Source organism: Sylvia atricapilla, chromosome 4 (assembly GCF_009819655.1).
Source record: "Sylvia atricapilla isolate bSylAtr1 chromosome 4, bSylAtr1.pri, whole genome shotgun sequence".
Taxonomy (NCBI): Eukaryota; Metazoa; Chordata; class Aves; order Passeriformes; family Sylviidae; genus Sylvia; species Sylvia atricapilla.
This window is the reverse complement of record NC_089143.1, coordinates 14,412,163-14,438,963: the sequence shown is the minus strand read 5'-3', so window position 1 is coordinate 14,438,963 and position 26,801 is coordinate 14,412,163. Positions and strand designations below refer to the sequence as shown.

General features: G+C 39.1%; 1 protein-coding gene across 1 annotated transcript; it reads right to left on the bottom strand.

Moving 5' to 3' along the window:
• Window positions 1-12,727: 12,727 nt before the first annotated feature.
• Window positions 12,728-19,467, bottom strand: CCKAR (cholecystokinin A receptor). The gene is made up of 5 exons (XM_066316786.1): window positions 19,344-19,467; window positions 18,355-18,606; window positions 15,972-16,233; window positions 14,250-14,377; window positions 12,728-13,648 (listed from the first exon to the last, which is right to left on the bottom strand). The coding sequence occupies exons 1-5, from the start codon at window positions 19,465-19,467 to the stop codon at window positions 13,122-13,124; spliced, it is 1,293 nt and encodes a 430-aa protein (XP_066172883.1). The 3' UTR covers window positions 12,728-13,121.
• Between the last annotated feature and the right edge of the window lie 7,334 nt (window positions 19,468-26,801).

The window sequence follows — 26,801 nt, the reverse complement described above, 5'->3', positions numbered from 1 at the left end:
TCTTTTAATTATATGTTCTGTCGTGTTGCCCCCTCATCTATGTTCATTTAAACCTTCAGCCTTCTCTGTTGTTCTATTTGCTGATTTGTTCACTGGGAAAAGTTGTCCTATTTCCTCCTCCCAATGGGTGAATCCCAATGGGTGCGTTCACAGGCAAGGTGGGCCCTTGTGCTATTGCAGTTACTTCTATGCCCTGCCTCCATCTCATCTTTCTGCTTTAGCTTCTCCTGAGTGACTGGACTTTGAAGCCTTTGGCATTTTGATCTAATAGCAACTGCATTCATCTGTTCATTACAACATTTTAAAAAATTGCCATCTATTGGCTGGCCTTTAGAGAAGGAAGGATTTTGATACAGAAGGCGCAGCCTTGCAGACCATACTATCAGAACCCTTCCAAGAGCTTCGTAGTTCTGTTTGGAGAATAACTTCAGCAGTTATATAAAAGATAGAAGCACAGATCCATACATACTGTGTTTTCTGTCTTGAAATTGTCTGTTTTAATAGCCAGCTGGTGACAAATATAAACTTAGTTGTTAAAATCTCCAAGTGAGTTTAGGGGACTTTTTCTTTTTAAATGAGACAGTTTGTTCTAGTGTTTCTTCTTGATTTTGATAATTCTAATAAAACTATACGTGATCTGCTGCACAAGACATGCTTGTGCAGATAAACAAGTATTTATAGTTAGCCCTGAACTAAACTCTGCATGGTGTGCGTAAACATGCTGTTTGTTCTCTGTTAGGTGTGCTTCAAATTCCATTTTAGTTCTTTCACTGCCAACAGCTTTTCTTTGTGGAAATTGGGAAAGGCAGTGGAGGATTCACAGTGATTGAATTTACTGCCTTAAAAAATGTAATTGGAAATTCTCCAGAAATGTCAGAGGCTTGGATTTTAACATGAAAGAAATCATTTGGGTAGGAAGTAGAATATTCGATTTTTAGTGTCCTCATCTTAGTCCTAAGGCAAAGTGTTTCTGTGCTTTGCCTTTGAAAGAAAGAATTTTAGATTTCTCGCACTGTTTAGCGTAGTTCTGTACAATTCCTTGTTTGCCAGATGAGGAAAACAAGCACTTGAGGAAACAGACAGAGCAACTGCAGAGTTCCATCTTGATGTCAGTGCACTTCCTAACACAGCACCTGCTGCTTTTAGGAGAGGAAGTGAGTGGTCCCGTTGTTCCTTTACCCTGGCTCTGCTTTGATGGGAGCTGCAGCCTGGTCATTTCCAGCATTGTGGTGAGGTGTTCTTGCTAAGGTGGTACAGGCTGGCAGTCTGCAGGAATGCAAAGCAGCATGCCTTATGAAACCATAAAAAGAAAAGGCATTAAATCTTGTATTGGCCAAATAGACAACTAATACAGCATTCTCAAGAAAGGAGGAGTTCGGTTTATTTTTGTTCCACATGAAATTGTGTTGTGGCTGTGCTGTGAAGATCACTCACCAGTTAGTACAAATTTCAGAAGAGAGATGCAAGAAAATTAAACTATCCTTGAAGGATTTGATGTGGATTAATCTTTCTTTGGGCTTTTGTATCTGCCTTGAAAATCCTGCTGCTGCTCCATTAATGCTTTTTGCAGCATTGGAGGGCTTAAAGGAGCCTCTGGGTTTTTAATCTGTTCTTGATGTGGCAACCTCAGGCATGAGACTGATGTTATGTCATCTTCCCAGTTTCACACATTCAGAAAGCTTTGGACTTCTAAATCAATTTATTGGTAAACATTTTTACCATGGAGATTTGATAGACATGCAAATCAAATTGTGGTCTGAAAAAATGGTTCATTCTTCATTTAATTTAGAAATAATGTTGATAAGGAAAATTCCTTATTTTGGGAGAATAAATGCAATTGGTGAGTGTTTAGACTTTCAAATACAACTCCACTTGCGAGCAAGTGGTTCATTTTTCAGGTTAATAATAATTTTGTGCTATCTATGCAAGGAAAAAAAACCCCACCCTAATCTGATTTTTATTGTTGTTCTATATTTCTGCCTTCAGATACCTTGGCTCTTGAGCTGTCATGAGCCAAGTGTGTTTCATCTGAAAATTTATGATCTGGGTGTCTTTATATCCTGGACATCTTCCAAATACAGAGCTTGAAGTAATAACTTCTTATAAAATTCTATTTTTCCACAACCTTTTACTGTCAGGTTACAGGTAAACTTGTAGAAAATAGATACTGGCTACCAAGATAAGTATGTTAAATTAGAAAAACAATTTCATCTCCTCTTACTGGATTTTAGGATGGTGAAACAATAAACTAGGCTTACTACCTACATGAGGTTGTCTTCAGATTGAGGAGAAAGTTGAAATATGTCATGCAGCCATAGCTTTTTAAAATTATACAAAGATCTCTGCTTGCAGCATGTTTTTTCAGCCACCTTGAGGGATACAGGTATGAAGTAAGGTAGAGTTTTGCCATTCATCTGCTGGAATCTGAAAAACCTCTATTAATCAATTGCATATCATGCACATTATATTACAGTCTAACTTCTTTCTCTCACCTTACTTGCATTTACTTGTTTTAACAAATTCTTTGCAGTTGGTCATATTAGAGTGGGCACTAACAATGTTGATATTTACCTTGGGTTTCAATTTATTCAGTATATGTGACTGAAAACTTTGCAGTTGTATAGGCATAGATATATCTAGAGAGAGTGAGCTGTGAGACAAGAGGATGGGCTGTTAAAAAACCACACATTAAACCCTTCTGTTGAGTACCAGATGTAGCCTTGATGGCCAGAACTTAAGGATCATTTTGTTCTAAAACCTGGTGATGTAAAATGGGAAAAAATAAATAACAGATAAATGATAATTACAAGTCATGTATTTCTGGACTGTATAAGAACAGAGTTAAAAATTAGTGTTCTCTAGTGATTCATTGTCCTTGGTAAACTGTCAAGGACTTAGATATAAAATATCAAATCAAATACAAGGTATGTACTAAAAAAACCTCAGGCATCATGTGCCCCATCCAAGTTGAAATCATCTTTAATTTACCTGATGTTAACCAATTTGATGCATTTTGCCAGGGTCAGAGGGAGCAAGTCTAAAAATAAAATTCAAAAAGGGGAAAAGGGTAAAGAAAAAAGTCTGGTCAGGATACTTCCTTTGGCTGCAAAGTTAGGATGCATCTCACTGAAATAATATCTCTAGAGATTTATGGTTTCCTTGTTTTTTCAATAGTTCATAGGTATTGATAAAGCATCAGACGAGAGAGGCTGTGAAGTCTGTCTTCCATCTTAACCATTTAGTGAGTCTATCTTGCCTGGAATGGAGCAAACTGAGGTTTAAATCCCTTTTCTGAGGCAGAAAGTACTAAAATCTGATTCTGTCTCTCCTTAGATCAGAATTTCTCGCTTGGGTTTCTTCCTGCCAAAAAAAAACCCCAGAAAACCCCAAACACAAAAACAACAGCAACAACAAAAAAAACCCAAAACAACAACAAAAAAACAACAAAAAGCCCCCCAGCCCCCCAAAAAACCTAAAAACAAACAAAAACCCACCATAAAAAAAAAAAAAAGGCCAACTGACTGGCTTGCCTCCATCAAAACAATTTCTATTGGGTAGTTTAATAGGAAAGCTCCCAGCAAACTCTCACTTCAGCTAATTTCCCAGCTGGAGTTAACTGTAAAGTTCTTCAAGGAATTAATTATATTCCTGACATGGAGAAATATGAATTATTTTGTGTGCACAAAGGAAAAGTCATGTTGGCTGAGGGTGCTGAGGAACCATTCATTGCCTTTGGCACTTTCAGGTCCTCAATAAGGATCTGGATGTGGCAGACCTTAAGCAAAAATGAAAGTGATAAGAGTGCCTTTGTGTATAAGGGAAAATGGGGACTACTGGACTTCAAGCTGTAGCTGCTGCCTGGAAAACTCCTACTCTGGCAATTGTTGGATAAGGAATACACCAGTGATGTGCTGGGTTTCTACTTGGTAAGGCACCTAAATAAGTCAGTCTGCTAATCAGCTGAGCTTTTGAGAGATGCAGGAGGATCTCAGCTTGAAGACAAAGCTACAAGTTCATTAGAAAAGTGAAAGGACTGTTTCCTTGTAAATGATACAAATGCTCCACTGCCTTACTACAGCACTAAACCTATTCTACCTGCTTGAAATGGCATGAAAAATAATAATAAACCAAGCCTGAACTTTGACTGGTCCAATGGACTCTCAATTTCTGTGGCCTTCCAAGCTCCACTCTCACCATGGGTGGTTGGTTGGGGTCAGAATTAAGTCCTGGTGGACACACGCAGAGTAAAATTCTGGGCAGATGTATTTGTGACTAGTGTGGACAAACACTTGGAAACAAATACACAGTTTCTTCTTGGAGACTCAAAGAAAAGGGGAGTTGTGCTTTATGGAGGTAGTAGTTTACACTTGCATTAGAATCTGCAAATGTGAGCTCAAGATTGTTTGCAGAGCTGCTGTTTGGGAACAAGCAGGGTTACATGGCCTAGACTGAGTTTGAAGTAGAACTAGCTAATAAATGTGTACAAGGCTTCCAGATCATCATCAGCACCTCAGGTACTGTGCACCTTTATTTACAACATTTCTTGCACGATAGAGCTATTCCTTTCTGAACATTTCTACTGCAGGTGTGAACTACCTCATCCACTCATCCACACCAAAAGACTTTAAATATCTGCATTTTAGGCTAATTTCCTCTCCAACACAGATGCAGTCTATCTACTCAGTGATCTCCTGCTTCACTAGGTGCTAAAAATTTTAATCTCTTGCCTTGCTACCCAAACCTTCACCCTCCTCACATATGTATGTGCTGTCACTCCTTCCTCGCAATGTATTGCAGAGAGTGAAATATAGAAAATATCTCTGTGTCACCCCTTATTTTCAGTGTCTCCCACAGACTGCTCCTAACAGGTAACTTAGTCATCATATCGCTCTTCACCCCACAGAAAGAGCTGAAGGGCCCAAAATGCAAGAAACCGAAATGTGCAAGATGGTCCAACAGTTGTGAACGGTAATTTGTCAGGGCAGACATGGAAATCCTGAAATATTAATAAAATTAACCTTTTAAATTTGATGAAGCTGAACGCAATGCATCAGGAGAAGCAATCAAAAATTGTTTTAGTTTCCTGGATACGAAAAAACAGTAGTTTTGTTGGTGACCTGTGTGTGAGATACTCCCCAAGGAAAGGGGGAACTGCTGGAATTAGCCATCAGTCGTAGGAGGTGAAAGAGGAAGATTCAGGTTAAAGCTATAAAACGAAGTAGAGGGACCTCAAGCCAGATGTAGAATTCTGTAGTATTAAAAAATGAGAAAAAAAAAAAAAGTAGGTGTAAATTTACTTGATTGTGTAACTAAAAAGCAGGTGTTCCCAAGTGTCCCTCCTTCAAAGCCCTCCCGCCTGATACCCGCGATAACTGATCACACAGGTGGAGAGACTCTCACAGACACAGCAAAGTGCTCAAAAGCACTTGCACAAATACTGTTCCTCCAGAGAGGACCAAGGACAAATGTAAGTAAATAACCATTCTTGGCACAAAAGTAGAGCCTGAAGTTGCACAGATGGCTACGTTTGAGCCCACAGGCACATGGAAATAATATCAGAGTTCTTCAATTTGTTTTATGTGTTAGTAGATTAGAGAGCATTATTCAAACTACATTTGGAGGAAGCAGAGACACAACATGAATCAGTTATAAAATTGCATTTTGGTAAGTTTATATTAATTTAGAAATGTTACTTTTGGTAGAGTTAGGAGAATAATTGAACCCTCAAGGCGTTGTAGCCTAAGGAGACACATAGGTTTGAAAATGATTATCTAGCGAAGCCAGGTGGTAGCAGCGAGATGCACTGCAGAGTGCTGCTGTCAGTCCTCAAAGTGAGGACACCGGAGCTCTGTGGTGAAAAAGAGCTTTAGAAAAGTGAGGTGGAGGTGAGGCAGGAGAGGCAATACCTGTTTCCTTCTAGCAGAGAGGACTTTTAAACTTCATTTACAGGATGCTAGTGACGAGTAGCCTGTTTCAGTTACTGGTAACTATTAAATGCAAACAGAGCAGTTCGGGAGGGGTTTGGTTGTGGAGTTTTTTGGTTTCTTTTAAAAATAATCCCTTACTTCATTAGATAGCTGTTTTTCTGCTTACCTCACTGCAATTGTTTTTTGTTGTTTGTGAAGACTTTGTCATTCATACTGTGATGGAGTATCATGTCCCTGGAGGCTGCCTCCCACCGTGGCAGTGGTAGCAGAGGTGAGCTCTATGTTGGCTGGTGGACAAGAAGTGGAGGAGCAGCTCTCAGCAGGTCCCATGGACGTGCAGGGTGCTGGGCACTGGGACACAGGAACTCAGGTGGTGTTCTCTCAGCCCGTCAGGTCAGCTGGACTAAAGGGTAATGACACCTTGGCAGTGCAGTTTGAATTCTCCAGGTGAGAGATGCCCAGCTTGTGCTGCTGCCAGCAGGCTGGTGTGCTGCAGCTTCTCTGTGGCCTAGGAGCTCTTGTCCCTCTGGCTCCTGTGCTTGGGGGACAAGGCTGAGACCCTCAGCTCTGCCTGTCTGGTCTGTCCTGCTGACAGAACCCCTTCAGCTGCAAAACCCTATACAAAGCCTGTAGAAAAGAAATTATTTCCAATGTAGCTGTTATCTCTTCAAATCTTCACTTTCCACCTTGCCTAAACGAGTGCTTCTCTACCAAGATTGAAGTTTGGTTTTCCTTTCCATCTTGCTGTCTGGAAAAACCTTTCATTGTCCCCTCCCCCACTATGAACCTCATTCCCATACAGGAATCTGCCTTTTCTTTTACTTTCAGAAGGACAATTCCAAATTAAGAAGTGTTTGCGATGATCTCTCTCCACAGACCAAAACCATGTTCTTTGATCCTCACTATGACTTTTTGTCCCCCACCACTCTACAAGGCCAAAATATTTCCCATTCAGCTTCCCTTCCATTCCAGGAAGGGAAGCTGAATGGGAAATATTTTTATCCATTCCTGCCCCAGCCATGTTTCAGCTGCAAGTGCAGCTTTGACTTCAATCACTGTCTTCCTAAACACTCTTCTACCAGTCTCATTAATCTCTTAAAGATCTCACAAAAGCAGTATCAAGACTGTGCACCTGCAGCTTGCTTTCCCATTTCATCTCTGCACAGCCTCTGTCGTTAGAGGAGTTTAGTCTGCACTTCAGTGTGTAGCAAAGGAAATCTATCCTGGTTTTAATAAATATTTGACACATCAGTGCAGTGAAGGAGTCATGCTGGATGTTGAGAAACATTTTTGTGAAAAACCCTGCCTTTCAGTAAAAATTCTTTGAATTTCCATCAGCCTTTACTTTTCCCTGCTTAAAGAGAAGGAAATAAATACAAAAGGAAAAAAAATGCTAGAAGAATACCAAGGAAAAAAAATGCTAGAAGAATACCAAGGAATACAGAACTATGCCTGAGAGGTTTTCCTGGACTGTATTGTTTTGCCTCAGTAGCTGACAATATTTAAACAGGTTTTCTACCTAGTAAACACTAAGATACATTTTCTGATGCTTCCCCTAGATCTGCAATCTCAGTGAAGTAAAGGTTTTGATATTAGCAGAACTTTTTCTTGTTAAAAAGGCACTGTGAGAAAACCTGTCTGTTAGTTTTGGTCTTACTTGCTGTGGTCACCACTGATTTTTTTTTTTTTTGCATTTTGTAACATGAGCACTGACCACATCTGGACAGCAAATGAAAGGCTCTTTGTCTTAAAGACACAGCCTCTTCCTAATCCTGTGATAACCTCTGTTGGTCTCCACAGGATGGTCAGAGATACATTAAATCAGTTGTAGCACCCTGGGGAGCTAGAAGGGACATGATGTTGGTTCTCCAAAGAAGCAGTAGCTGTGCCCTTGCTGGTACAATGGATTCATTTCAGTGCCATGCCTGTAGTGTTCTTTTTCTTACTTGCATGTGGTAGGACCAGCTTTTGAGATGCCAAGAGAAAAAGCAACTCCAAAGACAGAGTACCTTGGAATGACATTGCTATCCTCATATTCCTTTGCAATAACAGCCCAGTCACAGCAACACTGCCAGATGTCCCTGCAGGGATATGGGCTGAGATTTGAGCCAGTTGCAGAGCAAGGAGCATGTCTGCTTTCTCCACACCTGCCTTCAGTTTAGCTATGAAATCCTGACAATTTCAGGTGTTAGAAGGACCATAGCAGGTTTGTAGGAGTCAGAGCAAATTCCCAGCTGGTTGGAAAGTTTCCTCTTGGACATTGTTATCTGTTTAGCACAGTTGCCCCTGTGGTTTCACCTCTGTGTGTCATTCTTCACTTGGTCAGGAATGAGGCCTCTTAGCAGTTGCTAAATATTCTCAGAACAAGGCCCTGAGCCAATGTCCATTCAATAATAATAATAATAATAAATTGTCTCTTGACAGCAAGCAAAGCAAAGAGCATGAGCAGCCCCTTTGCTGTGAATTGAGGTTCTGTACGTGTGACTTTTCTTCATGCCTGTTTTGTAACTCTGGTGTTAGTATGACTTTCACAGGACATAGGCAGTGTTTTTAGTCTACTGTTTGAAATCAGACTTTGTATATAAGTTGCATTTCTTCATTCTATCAGGAAATATTTTGAAAAATTTTAATAACTGTCAAAATAGCAGGACATCAATTAACTGGTGTTTACCCCATAGGGGATGATTCCTACTTGATGTTTACTACCAGCTGATGCTAATGAATATGTTTTGTTCCTGTCTCACCGTACAGTGGAACAACTGACATCTTGCTAGCTCAAAATCAGCTTTTTGGACACAACTGGGAGTGGAAGCCAAGAAAACTCTTCATGAAATAGTTATCTATGGAGATGCAGACAAATAGCTCCTAGCAGGGATGAATTGCCATTAGGCAAGCAAAAGAGGAGCTTTACAATTCATGAATGTTTCCTTGGCATTTTTTTTTCTTTAGGAGGTACCCAAGGCAGCCTAACAAGCATTGCAGAAGGAAAAAATAAAAAAAGGTAATTTTAGAACTTTTTATACACACAGAGAGAAATTCTGGCATGTTAAAGCATGCATTACTATGCTGTACGTAGCCCCTGAGAAAAGAGCTGAAGCTGTTTAACTGAATTTAATAATGCATATAGAAAAATTGACTGGAAAACTGTGGCCAGAGGATGAGCAAACTGCTGACCTACATGCACATCTAAGTGAGGTGGTATTTGGTTGGCCCATGTTATATTTGAAGTGGAAAAGGAAAACATTTTACAAACTGGTAAAACCCAACCAGAAGTCTAAACTTTCATTCTGTACTCTCTACCACTCTGTCTGATGCTGTAATAAAAGGGCTGCAGCCTCTGCTCTCACATAATCCTTTCTCAAATTCAAAACCATTAGGGTTTATCTCTCTATACTTTCCTTTTGAGAATAGGCATCCTTTGCCACTAGATACCCTCAGTTTAGCTCAACATCCATTTGTGTTGATTGATCCTGAAGTGATCTGTTCCAGGCCAGAAGAGTGTAGTGATGAACCACGGTGGGAGTACTGGGGTTGCACCATCCCTGGGCTCAGAGGCAGGAGGATCAGGAGGGGATGCAGAAGCAAGTGGCATCACAGACAGGCTCCCCACCTTGCCAAGAAAGACTTGGTGGTATTGGAAAAGAGGTCATGACTTGTACAAGGGGGTGTAAACCTTTAGTGGCTGGAGTTCAAATCCACAGGCAGCTTTTCCGTTAAGAGCATTAAGGTATTTTGAGTTGGCAATAGTGAAATACCTTTACTTTGACCCCTCACCAAGTCCTGTATTTATAAGGCACATCAGTATTAAAGCATGCCCTAATAACAGAAGTTGCAAGTGATAAGTGACAATAATATCAAAGGAGGATGTGGGTTTTTTCATTTTTGTTTTCTGTATTAGTACATCCTTCTCATTAAAGAGCCGGTGTTCAAGAGTCGCTGTGTGAGCTCAGCTGTAGGACTGTAGGGAGGGATTGCAGAACTGTTGTGTTGTGGGCAGGATATATGGCTTGGAGAAATGTGCTCCAGGAGTCTGTCAGCCAGAGATGATAGGGGGAAATGAAGATGAGAGTGCTTTCTGGGGAAGTAAATCTGGGAAGGGAAATAAACCTGTCAAAGAGAAAAAAGTCATCTAGCAATTGGTGGTGGCGGGAGAGTAAACTAGAGCCTGAGAAGCATACAGGACAAAAATCAGATAGTGTCATGAAGCTGAAGGAGATAAGAGAAATACAGAGAGTGGGGGAAAAAACCCCAGGAGTTGGGAGAAAGGGAAAGAAGATAAAAAATTCTGAGATTTATGGACATTATGCATGTGATATTCATTGGTTTGCCATTTGTCTGCTGCATCTGGAAAACAGTTTGCTTTTAGGGACTGCTTGTAGTAGGATAGGATTTTTCTCCACAACCCCTGTAAACTACTGCTAAAATGAGATGATTTCATAGGCTGTTTTCATTTGGGTATGTTTATTCCACCCATATTTATCACTGAAGATAAATTTTCAGTGACATTAGCATCTGAATTAAAGTTACTGGGAGGATGCCATGATTCTTTAACAATGAAAAGGCAACATTTGGACCCAGGAATGACTTCTGCAATGCACAGATCAGGAAAAACGGTATTAAAATGCAGAAAGGTTGAAATTTCCTGTGCTAGGAGACCAGGGCAGAAGAATACAAAATGACCGGATTGCAAGATTTCATTTTAAAAGCTTAATTCCTACTTCTTGCTGGAATTTGGCTAAGGCTTCTGGCTTTGGTAGCTTGATCAAAAGAGATTTTGGTATAACGAGAAAATAGGTGCGGAGGGGGCAATGGAGGGGATGAGTGATGCACACACAGATGGGCCTTGGAGAAATGGTACATTTCAACCCTTCCCTGATTGTCTCACAGCCACCACTCCATCAGGATCTTCTCCTGCCTTCCTCATTTCATCACCTCCAAATTGTGCTCCCTGGCAGTTAAGGGAATCAATCAGAAACTCTGCTCCTTTCAGCCACAGCTACTGGAGGCTGCGGGGGGCTGGGATCTGATTAAGGCGTTGTTGAAAACAGCTTTGGCTTTCATCTGAAACCACCATGCTCAGACTCAATCACTGAGAGCAGGCGAACTCTGCGTGTCCTGTTATGTCACTCTTCAGGTACTGGAGAAGCTACATTTACAGAAAGGAATTTGCTTTTGAAAGAGCACACAGAGCTCTGGCTTGGGCTGTCCTGCAATACAGCACAGAGCCAGCAATAATCACATCAAGTATATTATTAAAATGTGGAGGGTTTTCTAACTTAAAGAATAATTTTAAAACTATTATCTATAATCAATCCAAGCTTTCAGATGGTATAAAATACTTCACAAATATGTTTTGTGCTCTCACTGTTCCACATAAATTCCAAAGCAGCTAAGTTTGTTCCTTCAGTTTCAGCACACAGGACAGGTTTGTAGAGAGTCTCAACATGTATCCATAAGTGAAGTAAAATTTTCATTTGATTGCAATGAATTAAATCCCATAATTTAATTTCTTGGGTATTTGCAAAAGGTCAGATCAATGTCAGTAGTCTCAGCACTGTTCCAGGAGCAGTGCTACTTTATTAACTAGGCAGACAGAACATTGTTTCTATGGATTGTGCATAAATAGTGTTTAGAATTTTTTTTTAATTTCCTGTCTGTGGACAAGCTGGATGAAAAAAAAAAATAGTCGAAGTTGTGTGCTAAGTTGTTAGGGTAAACCATTTCAGGCAATAACTGAGTGCAGAACATGGATCTGGGTGCTGGAACTCACAGTATATTTCTAATTTAAAATCATTCTGTAAAGAGATCAGATTTTCCTGATTAAAAACCTTGAGAAAGCTTATATTTAATATCCACATCTACATTCCAGGCTGTGCTCAAATTTAATCTCTGTCTAATAACAAGGGTTTGTAATGATATTGATTCAGCCCGAAGATAGAAACATCTCCAACAGGATATTTTCACAAACCAAAATGAGTGATGTAACTTCTCCATCTGAGTTCCACAGAGCAAAGGACAAGACCTGAACACCCACACTCACCTGGGTGCTGCACAGGAAGGGGACTGGATTCCTTGCTCAACAAAGCACCAGTAATCACATCATTCAAAGCTGTTTTACTTTGTGTTGAATCTGTTTACAGGTAGGTGTAGTTAGAGAAAATACTGCTCCAAAGCTTAGAAAAACTGTTTTCTGACAAGGCCTTTCAGCCTCTTCTCGTTGTGTCTGCCCTTTCTGCCATTCTGCACCCAATGCCTTTATTTCCATGCTGGCAGGGCCATGCCTAAAGTGGCTGTGAATGTATTTGTGAAATGTGACTGCCAGGGACACCAACCTGTGTCTTCAGTCCTGCATCTTCTCTAAAACACCTCTTTGCTTTATGCCAAGCATTTATCCCTGTGCTTCTCAGTGTGGAAATTTCCACACGAGCCTTTGTGGCTCATCTTAGATGCTGCCACTTGCACATGCGGATGCTTTCAGCTGCAAAAAAGAAACCCATTTCTTTGTTCTTGTTCTATGGGGTTTATTTAAGTGAAAAATACATTAAATTATGTTAATTTATGCTATTGCCTGAGTGAAGAATGCATTCCACCCACAAAGCCAACAATGTTTATTTTAATTTTATTAAGAAAAAAGAAATTATTTAACTTAAAACCATTAATTTCATGTGGAAGAACCCATTCTTGCCACCCCAGAATTCCTGTGAGAGTGACATCAAAATTATCTCAACATGTATTAGCTCAGCTAAAATAAAGTGAAAAAATACTACAAATATAACAGAAAGATTTTTGCTTATGAGGCATAGCTGGTGAAATGAAGACTGCATTACATATATTCATGTTTGAGGAGAATCTTATTTGCATCTTGGAAATTTTAAGAGATACTCAGAACTGCATGGAAAACTGAGCAAAGCTGTCGATACAGAGGACACCAATTTTTGCAGTGGAATTTATGCAAACAGAGCAACTTCTAAGGCTTTTCATAAAGTCCTTTATCTTCAGAGCTCTCTTCCTCCTTTTGAAGGGAAAGTGATGTAGCACTCAGAGAGTGATACCATCAATTTCCCATAAAATTCTCGCTGTGTTTACTGTCAACTGAAGTGTTTCATTAACTCAGAACTAAATGGCGTTCAGCTGATGCCACAGTCACTTTCCAAGACCGGACAATTCCCCACTCTTTGCCTCCCCTGGTGCAGCTCAGGGGGGTGCAGGTGCAGACATGTGTGTGTAAGAGCTTTTGGAGAGGGAAGCCCTTGTTGTTTTCCCCTCTTCCTCATCACCAGCATCTCCCCGTATCGCGGGGGGCTTTTGCCTGGCACAGCAGGTGAAGGTGGCCAGGAAGGCCATGCGGAAACGCTTGTTCATGAAGCAGTAGATGATGGGGTTCACGCAGGCAGAGGTGTAGGACAGCAGGTGGATGAAGGAGATGGGAGCCCCCGAGAGACGCCGGTCTGCGGAAGCCGTGTCGAAGGCTCGCCAGGCATTGACACTGAAGATGGGAGTCCAGCAAATGAAAAACAAAACCACTATCACCATCAGCATACGGATGACAAGTTTCTTGGCCATTAAGTTTGCAGAAGAGCTGTTGCTTCTCACTCTCTCTATTTTGTTGTGGCTCATAGCAGAGAGCTGTTGCAATGGCATTTTCCTTATTCTTTTGGTTTTGTTGAGGTAACATCCATCTCCATCCTCATATTTGGCACTGCAGGTACTTATTCTTCTTTCTGTACAAATAAAGTGCTGTTTAAATAGTTGGCAAAATATCTCTGAACAGTGAAAATGAAGAATGCAGTCTAAATCTAAATAAACAACATAATTCATTAGCTGAGCAAATGTTGTGAAGAAAGCACTGGCCTGCCTCTGAGTCAGTCATCAGCTACTCTGAATCCACTCTCTCCCGATATTCTCACATCTTACCTCTATAAAAAGTGATGCAAAAGGTGTTGCCTAGTTCAATATGGAAAAAAGATAGTTTTCAAGGTTATATGCTTCTATTCTAATTTGACAATTTTAATTGTGACATTTATTGACAGAAATGGTTCTCATCCACGGCCTGAAAAAAAACCATGGTATTTCTATAATAAATGAAGTTGAAATTTAATGTATTCTGCCCTGGATCTTTGCAAACAAGCCATAGGTGAGATTTATTTGCTAACAGCAGAGTAACTGTGATCAAGAAATGCGGCTGGCAAGTTCATGACATAACTGACCATAATGATCACTTTTGCCAAGTAGAAAGCTTTCCTTTTACCAGCCTCAAAATGTCTGCTAGTATCTTCAATCATAACTTAAAAAAGCCCACCCCGAACTAAAATATATTGTTACCGCGTGAAGATTTTCTCTGGCTGGCATCAAATTTTATTCCTCTGTAGAGTTCCAAAGAAATTAGACCATACGCAATCATCATTATAATCCCAGGAATAAGAAAGAGTGTAAGTAGCAGGAAAGTGTACCTAAGGAATAAAAAGACACACTGAGAATAGGGAATGGCACAAAACCATAAAAACAACTGAGAATTGAAGAAGACAGGATTTCAAGGTTTCTTGAATTTTTTTCCTGCCAATACAAAGTATCGTCTGGACACCTCAGGAATTTCCTACTTCTCCTGCTTCCCCCAGAAAGATAGAGCAGGACCAAGACTATAATGGCTGAAAACCATCTTTCATCCCACCTATTCAGCCCAGAGAAGATGGGCACTCCCACAGTGCTTAAAGGAGGCAGAAGCTCTCTCTGCCCATGAGTGGGGCTTCCTGCTGTAACCAAATGAGCATTGGATGACCTATAGCTTTGGACAGTGTAAAAACTGCCTTGCAGAAGCTAAATGAGCACCTGCTGATTCTCAAAGTCCTTCGTACATTAAAAATATTTTATTGGTTGGACTCAATAGTCTTAGAGGTATTTTCCAATATAAATTATTCCATTATTCTGCTTCAGAGAAATCTGACTTCTTGAGGGCCGTGGCACATGTGGGCAAAGACTGAGCAGCCTCAACCTGAGTTTTCATCCCTGGAGCCATGCAGAACTCCTGAGAGAGGGATCCCAGGACTGGCAATCTCTTTGGTAAAGGAAGCAGCTTTTACTTGCTTTCTTGTTTGCTACTCTCCTAGTCAGCTTCTCTGATGTGATGATAAGTTGGAGAAAAAATTATGTTTAATGCACCCATGAGCCTGTGTCTCTCCTGATCTCTATGACTTTGGTGCAAACTCAGTAACACAGCTGGGAATCTGTAGGGAGACTACAAAGAAGAATATTTTGTCCTGCGCCCTTCCTCCTCATGCCACCAAATACCTGAGGCTACTACTGAAAGCATTAACACAAAGTTACTCTCTTTGTGGATCTACCATACCAAAATGGTGCAGACTTTAATCTTTTTCCCAGTTCCAACTGACCTTCAGTATATAAAAAAATCTTACACTTTCTTGGTGCCAGTCAGTGTTTAGCCAACGTGCAAGGACATCATGTCTAAGTACTACTGCTGTTTGATAGTGCTGCTGTTTACCCTGCCTGGATGTGTAGGACTGGGAGAATGTCTCTCCCCACTTCTCTCTGCCCTTTTTCTCCATAAGCAACCAAAAGGATTCTCAAATAAGACATTTGCAGCCTCATATTCTACCTCTCTGCTACAGAGAACCTTCAAACAAATTAACAGGCAAGGCAGTGCACAGAGGGGTGTTTTTCAGTGTCTGCATTTCTCAAACATTAATCAAGGATTTCTGTGAGAATATTGAAGTTTATGTGTAAATGAGTGAAAGCAGTATTCCTACCACAAGGGACAGATACTTTCTTTATAGTGACAATTGGAGCTTAGCAGACCATGGTGTGAGAATCATTGCCATGTTGGGCAGTCTTTCCTCTGAAAAGGGAAAAGTCATGCAAATGTCAAAATGTTAGCAGCTTAAAAATGGTTTTTAACATCTTAAATAATCATAATAGAGTGTAAACATTTGCTGAAGGTTAATACTTGATTTTCCATAGGCTTATTGCTACCATGAAATCCCGTTTTCCAGCAGATAATTACACATTTGTTAACAGCCAGTTATGTCTTACCAAGACTGTTGAATGACATCACTTGGCCAAAGGAGCCGACACATATTTGCCGTGGTGTTGTTGTACTTGGTGAAAGGTACCAGTTTGCTGTAGATGGGGTATGGTGACATGATAGTAAAGGAGACACACCAGGTCGCAGCAATCACTCTCAGGGCATGAGATTTTGTCTGCCAGACCCTGGACTGGAGCGGTTTGCAAATGGCACTGTATCTCTCCAAAGAAATGGCAACCAGGTTGAATGTAGAGACACTCACAGAGACACCTATATATATATATATAAAATAAAGGAAAAGGTTATTCTTCTATTTTAAAGGTTAAGTTATGTTCAAATTGTCTTTCTAGTTTGCTGAATGCATACAAAATTTTAAAAATATAGCAAACTATTTATAAGCAGAAGTATTTATAAACACCACATTGATTAAGTCAGTGAGAGTGTGCGGGCAGTGGGTCTGAGTCTCCAGACTGCTCCAGACTGATATTCCTCCTCTGCGCTTCTCTTACTCCAAAAGTCCAAGAAAAAATACATACTCTGTCAAACCATAAAATTCTGGTAACAGGGAAAGAAGACAATTTTACTCCTAATTATTCTCTTTGACACTGTGATTTATTCACTCCACAGTAATTGCACTGAAATTCAAGCGAAGCATTGGAAATCAGTTAATTAGTTTCTTAACACAGATGTTCACAGTTCCTTTTCTATTGTTTTAATTTTTTGAGTGTCCTGCTTGACTTGTGATCTGATTTTCTCATTCAAGAGAGTTAAATATATTACAACTTTTTAATTAGATGCTAATGGAGTTACAAACAAAGAGAAATGAAGTCATGAAGCAGAATCTTTGTCCTTCGGGTACCTTTAATTTCTTCTGTTCATATTTTATAAAATATAGTGCTGTTTCCTGTGTTTCTACCATTGAGGTGCCCAAGTTCACCACTGTAAAATTAGAAATATTCTTAACTTTGCCACAAATTTTTCTTTTAGTGAATGAGTTTTTATTTATCTTTGTGAATGTGGGTCAGACTATAAAATGTCAATATTGTTACAGTTTGCTTTACAGAAATCATATGTAATTGAAAATTTGTCTTTCTACACCTTAAAATGAAAAATTGAGCATAGTCGATGCAATGGTTGTCAGTGTCTGTTTGTCAGGTGATGCCTCTTAGCTGAATCTTTAGTGGGAAATCTTCCCATTCTGTCTCTTCAAATAAAACAACTTCATAATGAGAAACTTTATGTTGGTCTGTTTCACTGGATTTTTTTATAAAGTAACGTACACTGTGTGCAATAAGAGGAAAATGACAATGCTTCAGTAAACTTTTATGGTATTTTTGGCAGCTATTCATTGTAATTGTTTAAACATGGCCTTTAGTTTATTGGTTTTATCTACAAAAAGATGTTGGTTTCCCATTCGCACACTTTAGGTGTGTACTTTCACATTACATCAAAGTTCTCAAGGGCATGGGTTGAAAGGGGACGTGAACGGCAAAAACTTTACGTAATGTTTTCTTTTTCTTTTTCTTTTTCTTTTTCTTTTCTTTTTCTTTTTCCTTTTTTCTTTTCTTTTTCTTTTTCTTTTTCTTTTTCTTTTTCTTTTTCTTTTTCTTTTTCTTTTTCTTTTTTCCTTTTCTTCTTCTCCTTCTTCTTCTTCTTCTTTTCTATTGTTTGGTTGTTTTGGTTTTGTTTGTTTTGTTTTTTCTGGTTAAGCAACAAGCAAATGCAGAGGAAATATTAAAGTGAGACAAAAATCACCTCTACACACATACACGAGGAGATATTTTGAAACTCCTGGCTCCACAACCAAAATGAGTATGGCAAGGCATACAAAAGTGATACTTCTTAATGGCAGCCTCTAAAATCTATATCTGTGTTTTATGGTCTTCTGGTGAGCTCTGATCACACCTGGCCTGTCTGCAAAGCGTATTTGCTCCAACTTCCAGCTCTGCGAATTACACCTACTCTGGCCTATTTCTCTTTTCTTTTTTTATGTATAACTGCTGCCAAAAATGTGTGGGTAAAACCTGCCCTTACTGAGGATGTACAAGCCCATAATTTCTGGTGAGTGATCTGAACACTGATAAGAATGTTGTCAGTGATGGGGAAGCAAGTGCATGTGCTGGGTTCTTCATTAAAGTTTGATCACGCAGTATCTTCACATCCAGCAAAACACTTCTGTATGTAATTAAAGTTAAGTGTGTGCCTCTATGTTTTGCTGGATCAGACCAAAGACACCAGAACCGTGAAGATTTGCACTGCAAAGTTGTTTCTTCATAATACTGGTAACTTCAATGGTGGATGGAAACAATCAGCCTTTTATAGATCTTTAAATAACTTCTCACCTGTCTCACTGGTCAGTCTTCAAAATAGGTATAAACTTCCCAGACTTACCCATGAAATAAGTGGCAGCTTTGCACACAGCACTTCCAAAAATAAAATCTTTTAGCAGGTTGGGAATGAGGGTGAAAGGCATGCAGAAAAGGCAGAGCATCAGGTCGCTGACTGCTAGTGACAGCAGAAATGTGTTGGTGACTGTTCTCATCCGCTTGTTTCTTATCAGCACCGTAATCACCAGAACGTTCCCCAAAATGCTGAGCAGAAATATCAAGCAATAGAGCAGAATCCGTATTATCTGATGGAAATCTGAAAATTGTCACAAGAAAATCAGTTACACAGTTTTCAACTCAGATTAATATATATTTCACCCTTTAATCAAAAGGTAAAAGCTTTTCTGTATTCAATTTTTGAAGGTTTATGTCTTTACACTAATGCAATATCAGTGAGTGCTGAAATTCTTAAATGTATTCTAATCTACCTAAATTGCATAGCATTAAACTACAATATAAGCAATACAATGTACATTTGGACAGTCAAATACAACTTAAAACATGTGCTTCTCATGCTACTTACTGTGCACCACTTACTCACCATGGGAGGTCCTGTTTTATGCAAAAGTAGGTAAAGATCAAGCAATCAAAAGGTATTTTAATATATGGATTTTTTTTCAGCTTCAGAGTGCTATAATTTCATATTAAATCACTTTCATACATGGTATCAGATCTGATCACTCCATTGTTATTGAATTGAGAAAAAGTCATGTTTCTCCAAGTCCTTAGCAGAGATATTTCCATTTTTTGCTCCAAAGTGCTACTGTTTTAGTTTTCCATTATATCCAAATTTTGTCCTAGTTCAATTTTGAACTTGGAAAACCAGCACATACTAATTTTTTTGCTGCCTGTTTCTCACACTAACTTAAAAGCAAGCAGTTGATTTTGCACTCTCTCGGAGAAAATGCCTTGCATAGCTCTTTCTTTCTATAGTATCTCTACATCCAGCTAGAACTAAAACTGCCTGGAAAAAAATCAATTTTCTATACCTACCTTTAGAAGGATACGGTGCATCATCCACACAGAAAAAAGTGTCATTTTCCAAGATGATATCGCAGAAGAAATCAGTAATGTTGGTACCATTCCCAAGGAAGCTACTAGCATCAAGTATTTCCATTCTTCAGTATTCACAGGTTAGCTTTGATGAAGGAGAAGGTGGGTTTGTAACTATCTGCCCATGCTTTCAGTAAACAAAAACGTTTCTGAATGAAGTCTTCAGAAGAAATACAAGAGAGGCAGCTGTGCAAGGAAGCTGCTCTGACTCTCCGGCAGGAGTACCCAGTACACAGAGTCCTGCTCTGGCTGAACAAGATTTATTCCAGGGGCACACGGCAGTTCAGAAAAGCAAAGCGTTTGTGCACAAACGCACTCACACATATGCACACACACACACACACATATCCCCTCTGGTACTTTTTAGATCCACCCTCTTCAGCTGCTGCACTACTGTTGGGATTATAAACAGGCTAGAAAAAGATTACAGCATTAACCCCTTGCAAGATTGCTTCTACTCATGTCTCTGCAATATTTCTCAGTCAGCCTGTTATGTCACAGCCTACAAATGAGACCCAGTGAGTGAGGAGAGTGATAAATCTGTCTCTCAATTAACATTTTAAATTGTAAGAGTCACTTAATAAAATGGCAGAGAAGAGAAAAACATAGTGAAGATTTTGCATTCCTTACATGGAAATGATTCTTAAATGGAAGATAGAGTAGACTCAGAAAAATAAAAGCAGCTACATTTATCTCATTTGGCAAAGTGCTAATTTCATATGAGAGTGCTGTACGTGCCTGATCCAAACCCCAGCAAGTCAACAGAAAAAGCCAGTGATTTCACTTAGTGGACCAAATCTTACGAAAGTATATTAGAATTGTCAGTTAATATAAGCAGAAGTCTATACATTTCCTCTGTGCAGGAATTTGCATATGACAAACTTGATAAAACTGATAAATTGTTGCACATTAGTTGCACATCAGTGGAAAAGACAAAGACCTTGATGGTATAAAATTTCTGCTTTTTTAATACATAAACATTATCCTTATTGGTGTTTTCACAGTCATGGGCTTTTACTTTCCAATATATAGCTTGTTAATGACCAGAAATCCAAATTAATATTAGAAATTAATCTCTGCTATTAGCTGAATTAAAAACTAATTTCACATTTGAAATCCCATTTACTTAAAAGCAGAGCAGTAACAGGTTCTTTATAACAAGTTCTGACCCCTCAAAACTGATATACACAGACTGGAATTCCTGGCTTTCTTTTCCAGTCTTGTCAGCTTTGCTTTATGGTATGAATAATGGGAATATGTATGTAGGAAAGTAGATTGAAAAGTTACATTGAAAGTTCGGATTTCTCAATTATTCTTTGTACCTCTGGATGTCCTGGATGCAGCTGGCCATCAGTGGTCCATACCAGTGGATGGCCCCACTGGCCACCTTGCTCTCAGGGTGTGAGAGGCTGGCCAGGGCTGCAGGCAGTGATTAACACTGTAAAGCCAGTGCAGGTCTCTTGTATCAGTCTCAAACATATGTGGGTCAGGGTGAAGGCCCAGCATCCCCAGGACAGCAGGAGCCCCTCACTGAGCCCCAGCCCAAGTGATGGGACACTTCAGTATCAAGACGTGCTTGCTAAGTGCACACAAGGTGGATGAAGCCAGTGAGGCCAGTAGCCATGGCTGGAGCTTACAGAGTTGGCAAAAAGGGCCAGGCTACACAGGACACAGCTGGCTTTGTGTGCTGTGCAGACAGCAAGGAGATGAGAATACAGTGGTAGGAGACAGCATGTGCAGCACAAGCTTGAAGAGTTGAGGGATGAAGTACTGGGTCATACAAACTCCAGAAGGTACTAATTTCAACAAAAAGCAAGAGCAGAATGTGTGAGGGAATGATCTGTACAAATCTGTCTCTGTACAAATCCCAGGAACTGTGGAGCTACTGTTTAAAACAAACTGGAACACCTTATTCTCATTTTCAGGACTCGACTCTGTGTAAGGTGCAGCTTTCCTCTACTAATTTGTCCAGATACTTTTACCTGCTATTAGAGTCCTCATCAGTTTTCCTTCTCTGGGCACCAGGCTTACAGACTGGCTCACAATTCCAAGGGTTTAGTTCCCCTGGAGTCCTTTTTAAACATTGGCATCACATTTACACAGTTTTTTGCCCCTGGCAACAACATAGTTCTAAACAATAGATTGCACATCATAGTTAATAATTTTACTATTTCCTTTAGAAGTCCTGGATGAATACCATCTGGTCCTGGGCTGAGCTCGATTCAGCATCTGCTAGTTAAATTGCCAGAGTAAATGAGGAAGAATTTGCCATGAACTCTTGACTCCCCTTTTGGAGTGGATTTGTGCATGAAACATATCAAGATCAAAGAGTTTTGTTTCTCTAGGCTTTTATTTTGCATAGATTTACTCAAATGTACGGCCAATAGTCCTCATGTTTGGATAGTTCTGAGTTGCCTTTATAATATCATTTCTCTCCACTACATTTAGTTAACTGCTTGACAGATCACTCTCCATGCAGATCAGTATCATCTCATTGCCTCCCTGCAAGTTTCAGGAGGGAAAAAAGGAGGTTTTAATGAAATGTTTGCTCATTGCAGATGTAATTTTATCATTTAAGATAAACAAAAACCTGAGTGTCTGTCCACTTGTACTTAATCATGCATTATTTGGGATGTTGAAAGTTTTAGGAAAGAACTTCTCTGGACCTGCTTGTTTTATTAGCAACACTGGTTTATTAATAAATTGGTTTTTAATTAAGAAAGAATTTAAGTATCTTTATATGACTGCATTGATAGTTTGGGCAAAAGTATACAAAAACATTTTTCCTTGAATTTGAAGGAGGTTTGCTAATCCATGATAACAAAAGAATCTGCCTTTTTTTTTTTCTTTTAATTCTAGTCTCAATCCTTTTCTCCCCTCTAACATCATATGCTGAACACACTGCCCTTGCAGCCAAAACAGTTGCTGTGCTCTGTCATTTCCTGCTATGTGTATGTATCTTTTCTCATCCAAAACTAAACCACATCAAATTACAGTTACCTCATTCCTTTTTCCTGTAGAATAATGTGTTCTGCTTTTTCATTAATTTCACTAAGATCTTTACTTAATTTAAAAAGAAAGTCCACTGGTAAAACAATGAATTTGGAAAAGCATACCTTTTTATCTGGTGTCAAATTTACAAATTGGTTTAGGTTTGTTGCCAGATCTTTTTGTACTGACAAGTGAAATTGAATAAAACAATTTGATAAAACATATATGGAAAGTCATGGTCTACTTCTGTTCTCACTTGCCAGGTGTATGCTGGCATTAGGCCTCTCACAGGCACAAACTACAGGGGGACCTGAATTAGACCACACTTTTGGAGAAGGCACAAAATTCTCATGAACACATTTATCGTAAACTTTTTCAAGGCAATCTGAGTGTGAGACCTATCAGGGTCTACAGTAACTGCATCTAAACAATTTATTTCAGACTGGTCTGAATGAAATACATGAGGATAAAATTTACTTCCAAGCACCTTGTTGTACAGTGATTTCTGAAACACCATTCACCAGCTGTCGATGGGATCAAAGGTGAACAAGGTGCTCCTGCTGCCCCTGCAGTGCTTTTGCAAGCATCACGTTTTACATAGCATGTTGCTTAATAAATCTCTTGAAGACTCCACAGGTCTTCAGTGATGAAATTCTTGTATTTAGGTCATGTAATTATCCAGACATATCTCAAGGCATCTTTTCAATTTTTTGGGGGTGACCGCTTTTCATTCTTTTGAAGTGCCAATTCATAGTGGCTGAATTTTCTGGATATTTGCAGTACCATCTATCTGACCTGCCTGTTAGATGAAACATAGCTGGTCCTGATGCCTCCATGAGCATCCAGGCAGCTTGTCCTACCACCTTCCTCAGAAGAGAGGAAATGAGACCTCCCAGGTAATGGCTGTGAGTTCTGTACAGTGTTCAAGGGTCTCTGATGAAAGGGTTGAACAAATATTGTCTCTGTAACTCCTTAAGTCCAGTTTCATAATCATGGTAAAGTTTCTATGGGCTTCCAGGGTGCAAAGGGGATTTCTGCTCCTGAGATTTCTATGCAAGTTCTGTAAAAAATTTAGAGAATCTGCTTCAAAGAAATATGTATAAATCATTTGTCCAGTGTAACATAAGCTCTCTTAATCCTTCTGACGCCCTGTGATGTTACTGAAGTCTGGGATGAGTCATTATCCACTCATTCCACCCAAATGGTCCACCGAGCATGTTGCTACTGATGTCAGCACTTCTCAGACTGTCACTGAGCTCAGCTGCATCCCCTCTTCCCACACATCTGCCCCTATAGCTATTAAAAATTGATGGCAGAATTTACATCAATGCTCTCTGAACAACCGAAGCTGATCCTTTTCCTTTTCATGTCTTATCATAACAGATACATAAGTGCTATGAGGAATGAATACATAGCCATGAAAGAGAAACATAGATATTTTTAAAAGGTGTTCATTTCTTTTAAAGGATATACATGATACTGTACAACTCTTTTTGTCTCCTCACCCTGTGAATATTAACTTGCTAAAAAAACCCCAGTTCAGTATTTAAGCTAGAGATGCAAGCTAATAGCCTGGCATACCCTTATACTGTGGGTATATTATGTGCTAGAAGCCCATGCCAAGTAACCTGCATCAACACTAGGCCCAGGAGATCACTTTTCCTGGATTATATTAACACCTCAACTGTTGGTACCATAATAATCTCCTTTGAGCAAATCTGTGCATACTAGACTGACTTCAGTCAAACTCAAAATCTATCATATGTTCTAAGGTACTGGTCATCTGAGACTTTTCTGAGGTATAGTTATTGCATGGTTTGTAAAAAACAGATAAAAGATCAGGGATTGCCACCATAAACAACCCCAATAGGTTATAATGTCAGCAATGAAACGGTACAACTCTTCTTGACAGTACTCAACTCCTTAAACCTCCAAACAGCAACAGGCTGCTAAATAAAGGCCCACCTGTGACAACGGAGAACAGAAGTCTTGTCTTTTAAGATTCCAGTTAGGCATGTAACGAAGAGTCAGAACTCTTCTACCACAAGAGATTTTCATTTTTCATTAGCATATCTCACAGAGGTATATTAATGAAATCAGTTATGTTAACTGCAGCTGCTATGAGTTTCAATTTAAAGATGAAAAAACAAAGCAAAGTATTTGGCACAGGCCATTAAGTAGGAGAGTGGAGGAGCTGGGAAAAGCAAGGAACTCTTTTCAGACTGCTGCTGTGTGATACTCTGCTCTAAAAAGAAGCCAAGCTATCCTCATGACGTTAAGATCAAATGGATTTCCACATTTCCACAGAATTAGATAAAGAGATGTTAGTTTCACAACACCAACTAAGTAATTTAGAGACTGGCTGTGCAATTAGCAGGGAGGAAATGGAGGTCAGCTGATGTATTATTGGGTGAATTGGTACCAGCATGTCTGAAGGCAGGGCTTTAATCTAAGATTCCAAAGTTTGTGTGTCTTACTATGTACAGAGAAAAATTATTTTGTGTTCCATTACATCTCATCTAACATCAACATTTTTAGAGGAGTAACAGGGTCTGTTGATGATAAATTCCCTTAAGGTAATTCTACTGAACTTTGTTCACTGACATCTGAGTTCCCAAGAGTCATATAATCCTTGTTTAAAGGGAACCCAAGATACGGGAATCAAGAGAGGCATTGTCTCTATTAGACAAATACTGAAAATTACAAAAAATGAATAAATTTAATCAACAATAGTCATTCTTTAAAGTTTCAGTTTCTTATAGGGAAGATAAACTTCCTATGAGCAGTCATCTGATTTGACAAAAATTTGCACAAGTCTGCTCAAGAAATAAAATATACAATTTATTATATTTTGATGAATTCTCTGATATTTAGTACAGAAGAGGGGCACATACCCTCAGATATTAAAGGGTAACTAACTGGCTAAACCTCTTCTCAACAACTGATATTTGAATACGAATTTTAGTAATTTGAAACAATTCAAACTATGAAGTGAGGGTAAAGAATAAGAATTTTAGAAGATATTGCAAAATGTGTCTCCATTAGAAGACCTATCTATCATTACTACTGGTACAGACAGGTACTAGACAGCTGTACTCTATAAACCCCTGCCAGCAAAGCCCACACGGAAACAACACTCCTTGAAAGTACATAACCAAAGTAGGATTTTGATGTAATAAATAGAAAAGCAAAAGACTGGGATGTCTAGAATTTTGCTGGTTTCCCATTGTCATAATTTTTGCATGGAAGGGTAGTCAGATAGCAAGATGACAGGTTGTCCCCTTCAAATTGTGGACTTATATAATGAAAGTAAGATTTTAAATTAGGCCCATGGCCTGCATTTTGTTGTACACAATTAAGTATTTTATTGTTTGACTCTTGTTCTCTTACTGTGACAATCTCCAGGCCAGTTTTTTCAGCTAAACGGAACTTGGCTAGCTGGGACTTTGGACTAACTATTGAACACTGTAAGAGGAGGTATGGAGACCTTCTGAAGCAAAGACAATTCACCCTAAATGAAGTTCTCTTCTAGGTCTTAATTTCTGGGATGTTTAGCTTTATTTGTAAATCAGCTAAATGCTCTTTGCATTTTGGACTTCTTTGATAGGTATAATGCTGTTCAATAGCTGTATGTAGAAAGTTGTCCATTATAATTTTCTGAGAAACTGGAGGAGGCAGGTCAAGTCCAAAGAGACAAAAAAATTACTCTTATTTATTTCAATTAGTGTCCTAAGCTATCCTGGAAGTATTTGATAGTGATCTCAAAATATTATTAAAATACTGAAACACTGAAAAAAAAAATACTTTCCAGAGTTTCAGCACAGATGGGCTATTAAATAACGGCATTGTTCGCCTTACTTGCCAACTTTTGTCTATATAATCCTTAAGAAAACATATTCTGAGGAACAATTGCCATAGTTAGTTTGGATTATTTGCTCATGTTTATACAGTATTACATAGTGCAGGGAGTTAATGTGACTGAAAGTATCTAAGTTTTAAATTAATTTTCATTGTTTAGTCTTTGCTTACATTACAAAACTGTTTTAAATCAGCCAAGTCTCAGCTCTCAAAAGAAGGGAGAAACAAAACTCTGAGTACAAACTCTGCTCTGAATTCTCTACACTCACTTTTTGACAGTGTCAGATTCAGTCAGGCTGCTGTGGTGTGTCCAAATATCCAGGATTTATAAATTAGGCATATCAGAAGTTGTATCTCTTGGGTGTAATCCTTGTATATAGAAAAGTTGCATGCCACATTCTTGATTTTGCTTTAACAAACATCTGAAAATTTGCAGTATATTAACTGCAGTTAACTGGGTGATTTTTTTCTAATATTTTTGTGTCCGTGCCTGAAGTAATTATCTCATATTTGCAATTTCATGCCATTCTGGTTTGGCCCTTTCTGGAA

Excerpts from the sequence above, each read along its gene's own strand:
- CCKAR (XM_066316786.1), bottom strand. The coding sequence starts at position 19,467 with ATGGAAATACTTGATGCTAGTAGCTTCCTTGGGAATGGTACCAACATT. Across the intron at positions 18,607-19,343 it reads TGCACCGTATCCTTCTAAAG|ATTTCCATCAGATAATACGG; the intron begins GTAGGTATAGAA and ends GACAATTTTCAG. Across the intron at positions 16,234-18,354 it reads AGCTGCCACTTATTTCATGG|GTGTCTCTGTGAGTGTCTCT; the intron begins GTAAGTCTGGGA and ends ATATATATATAG.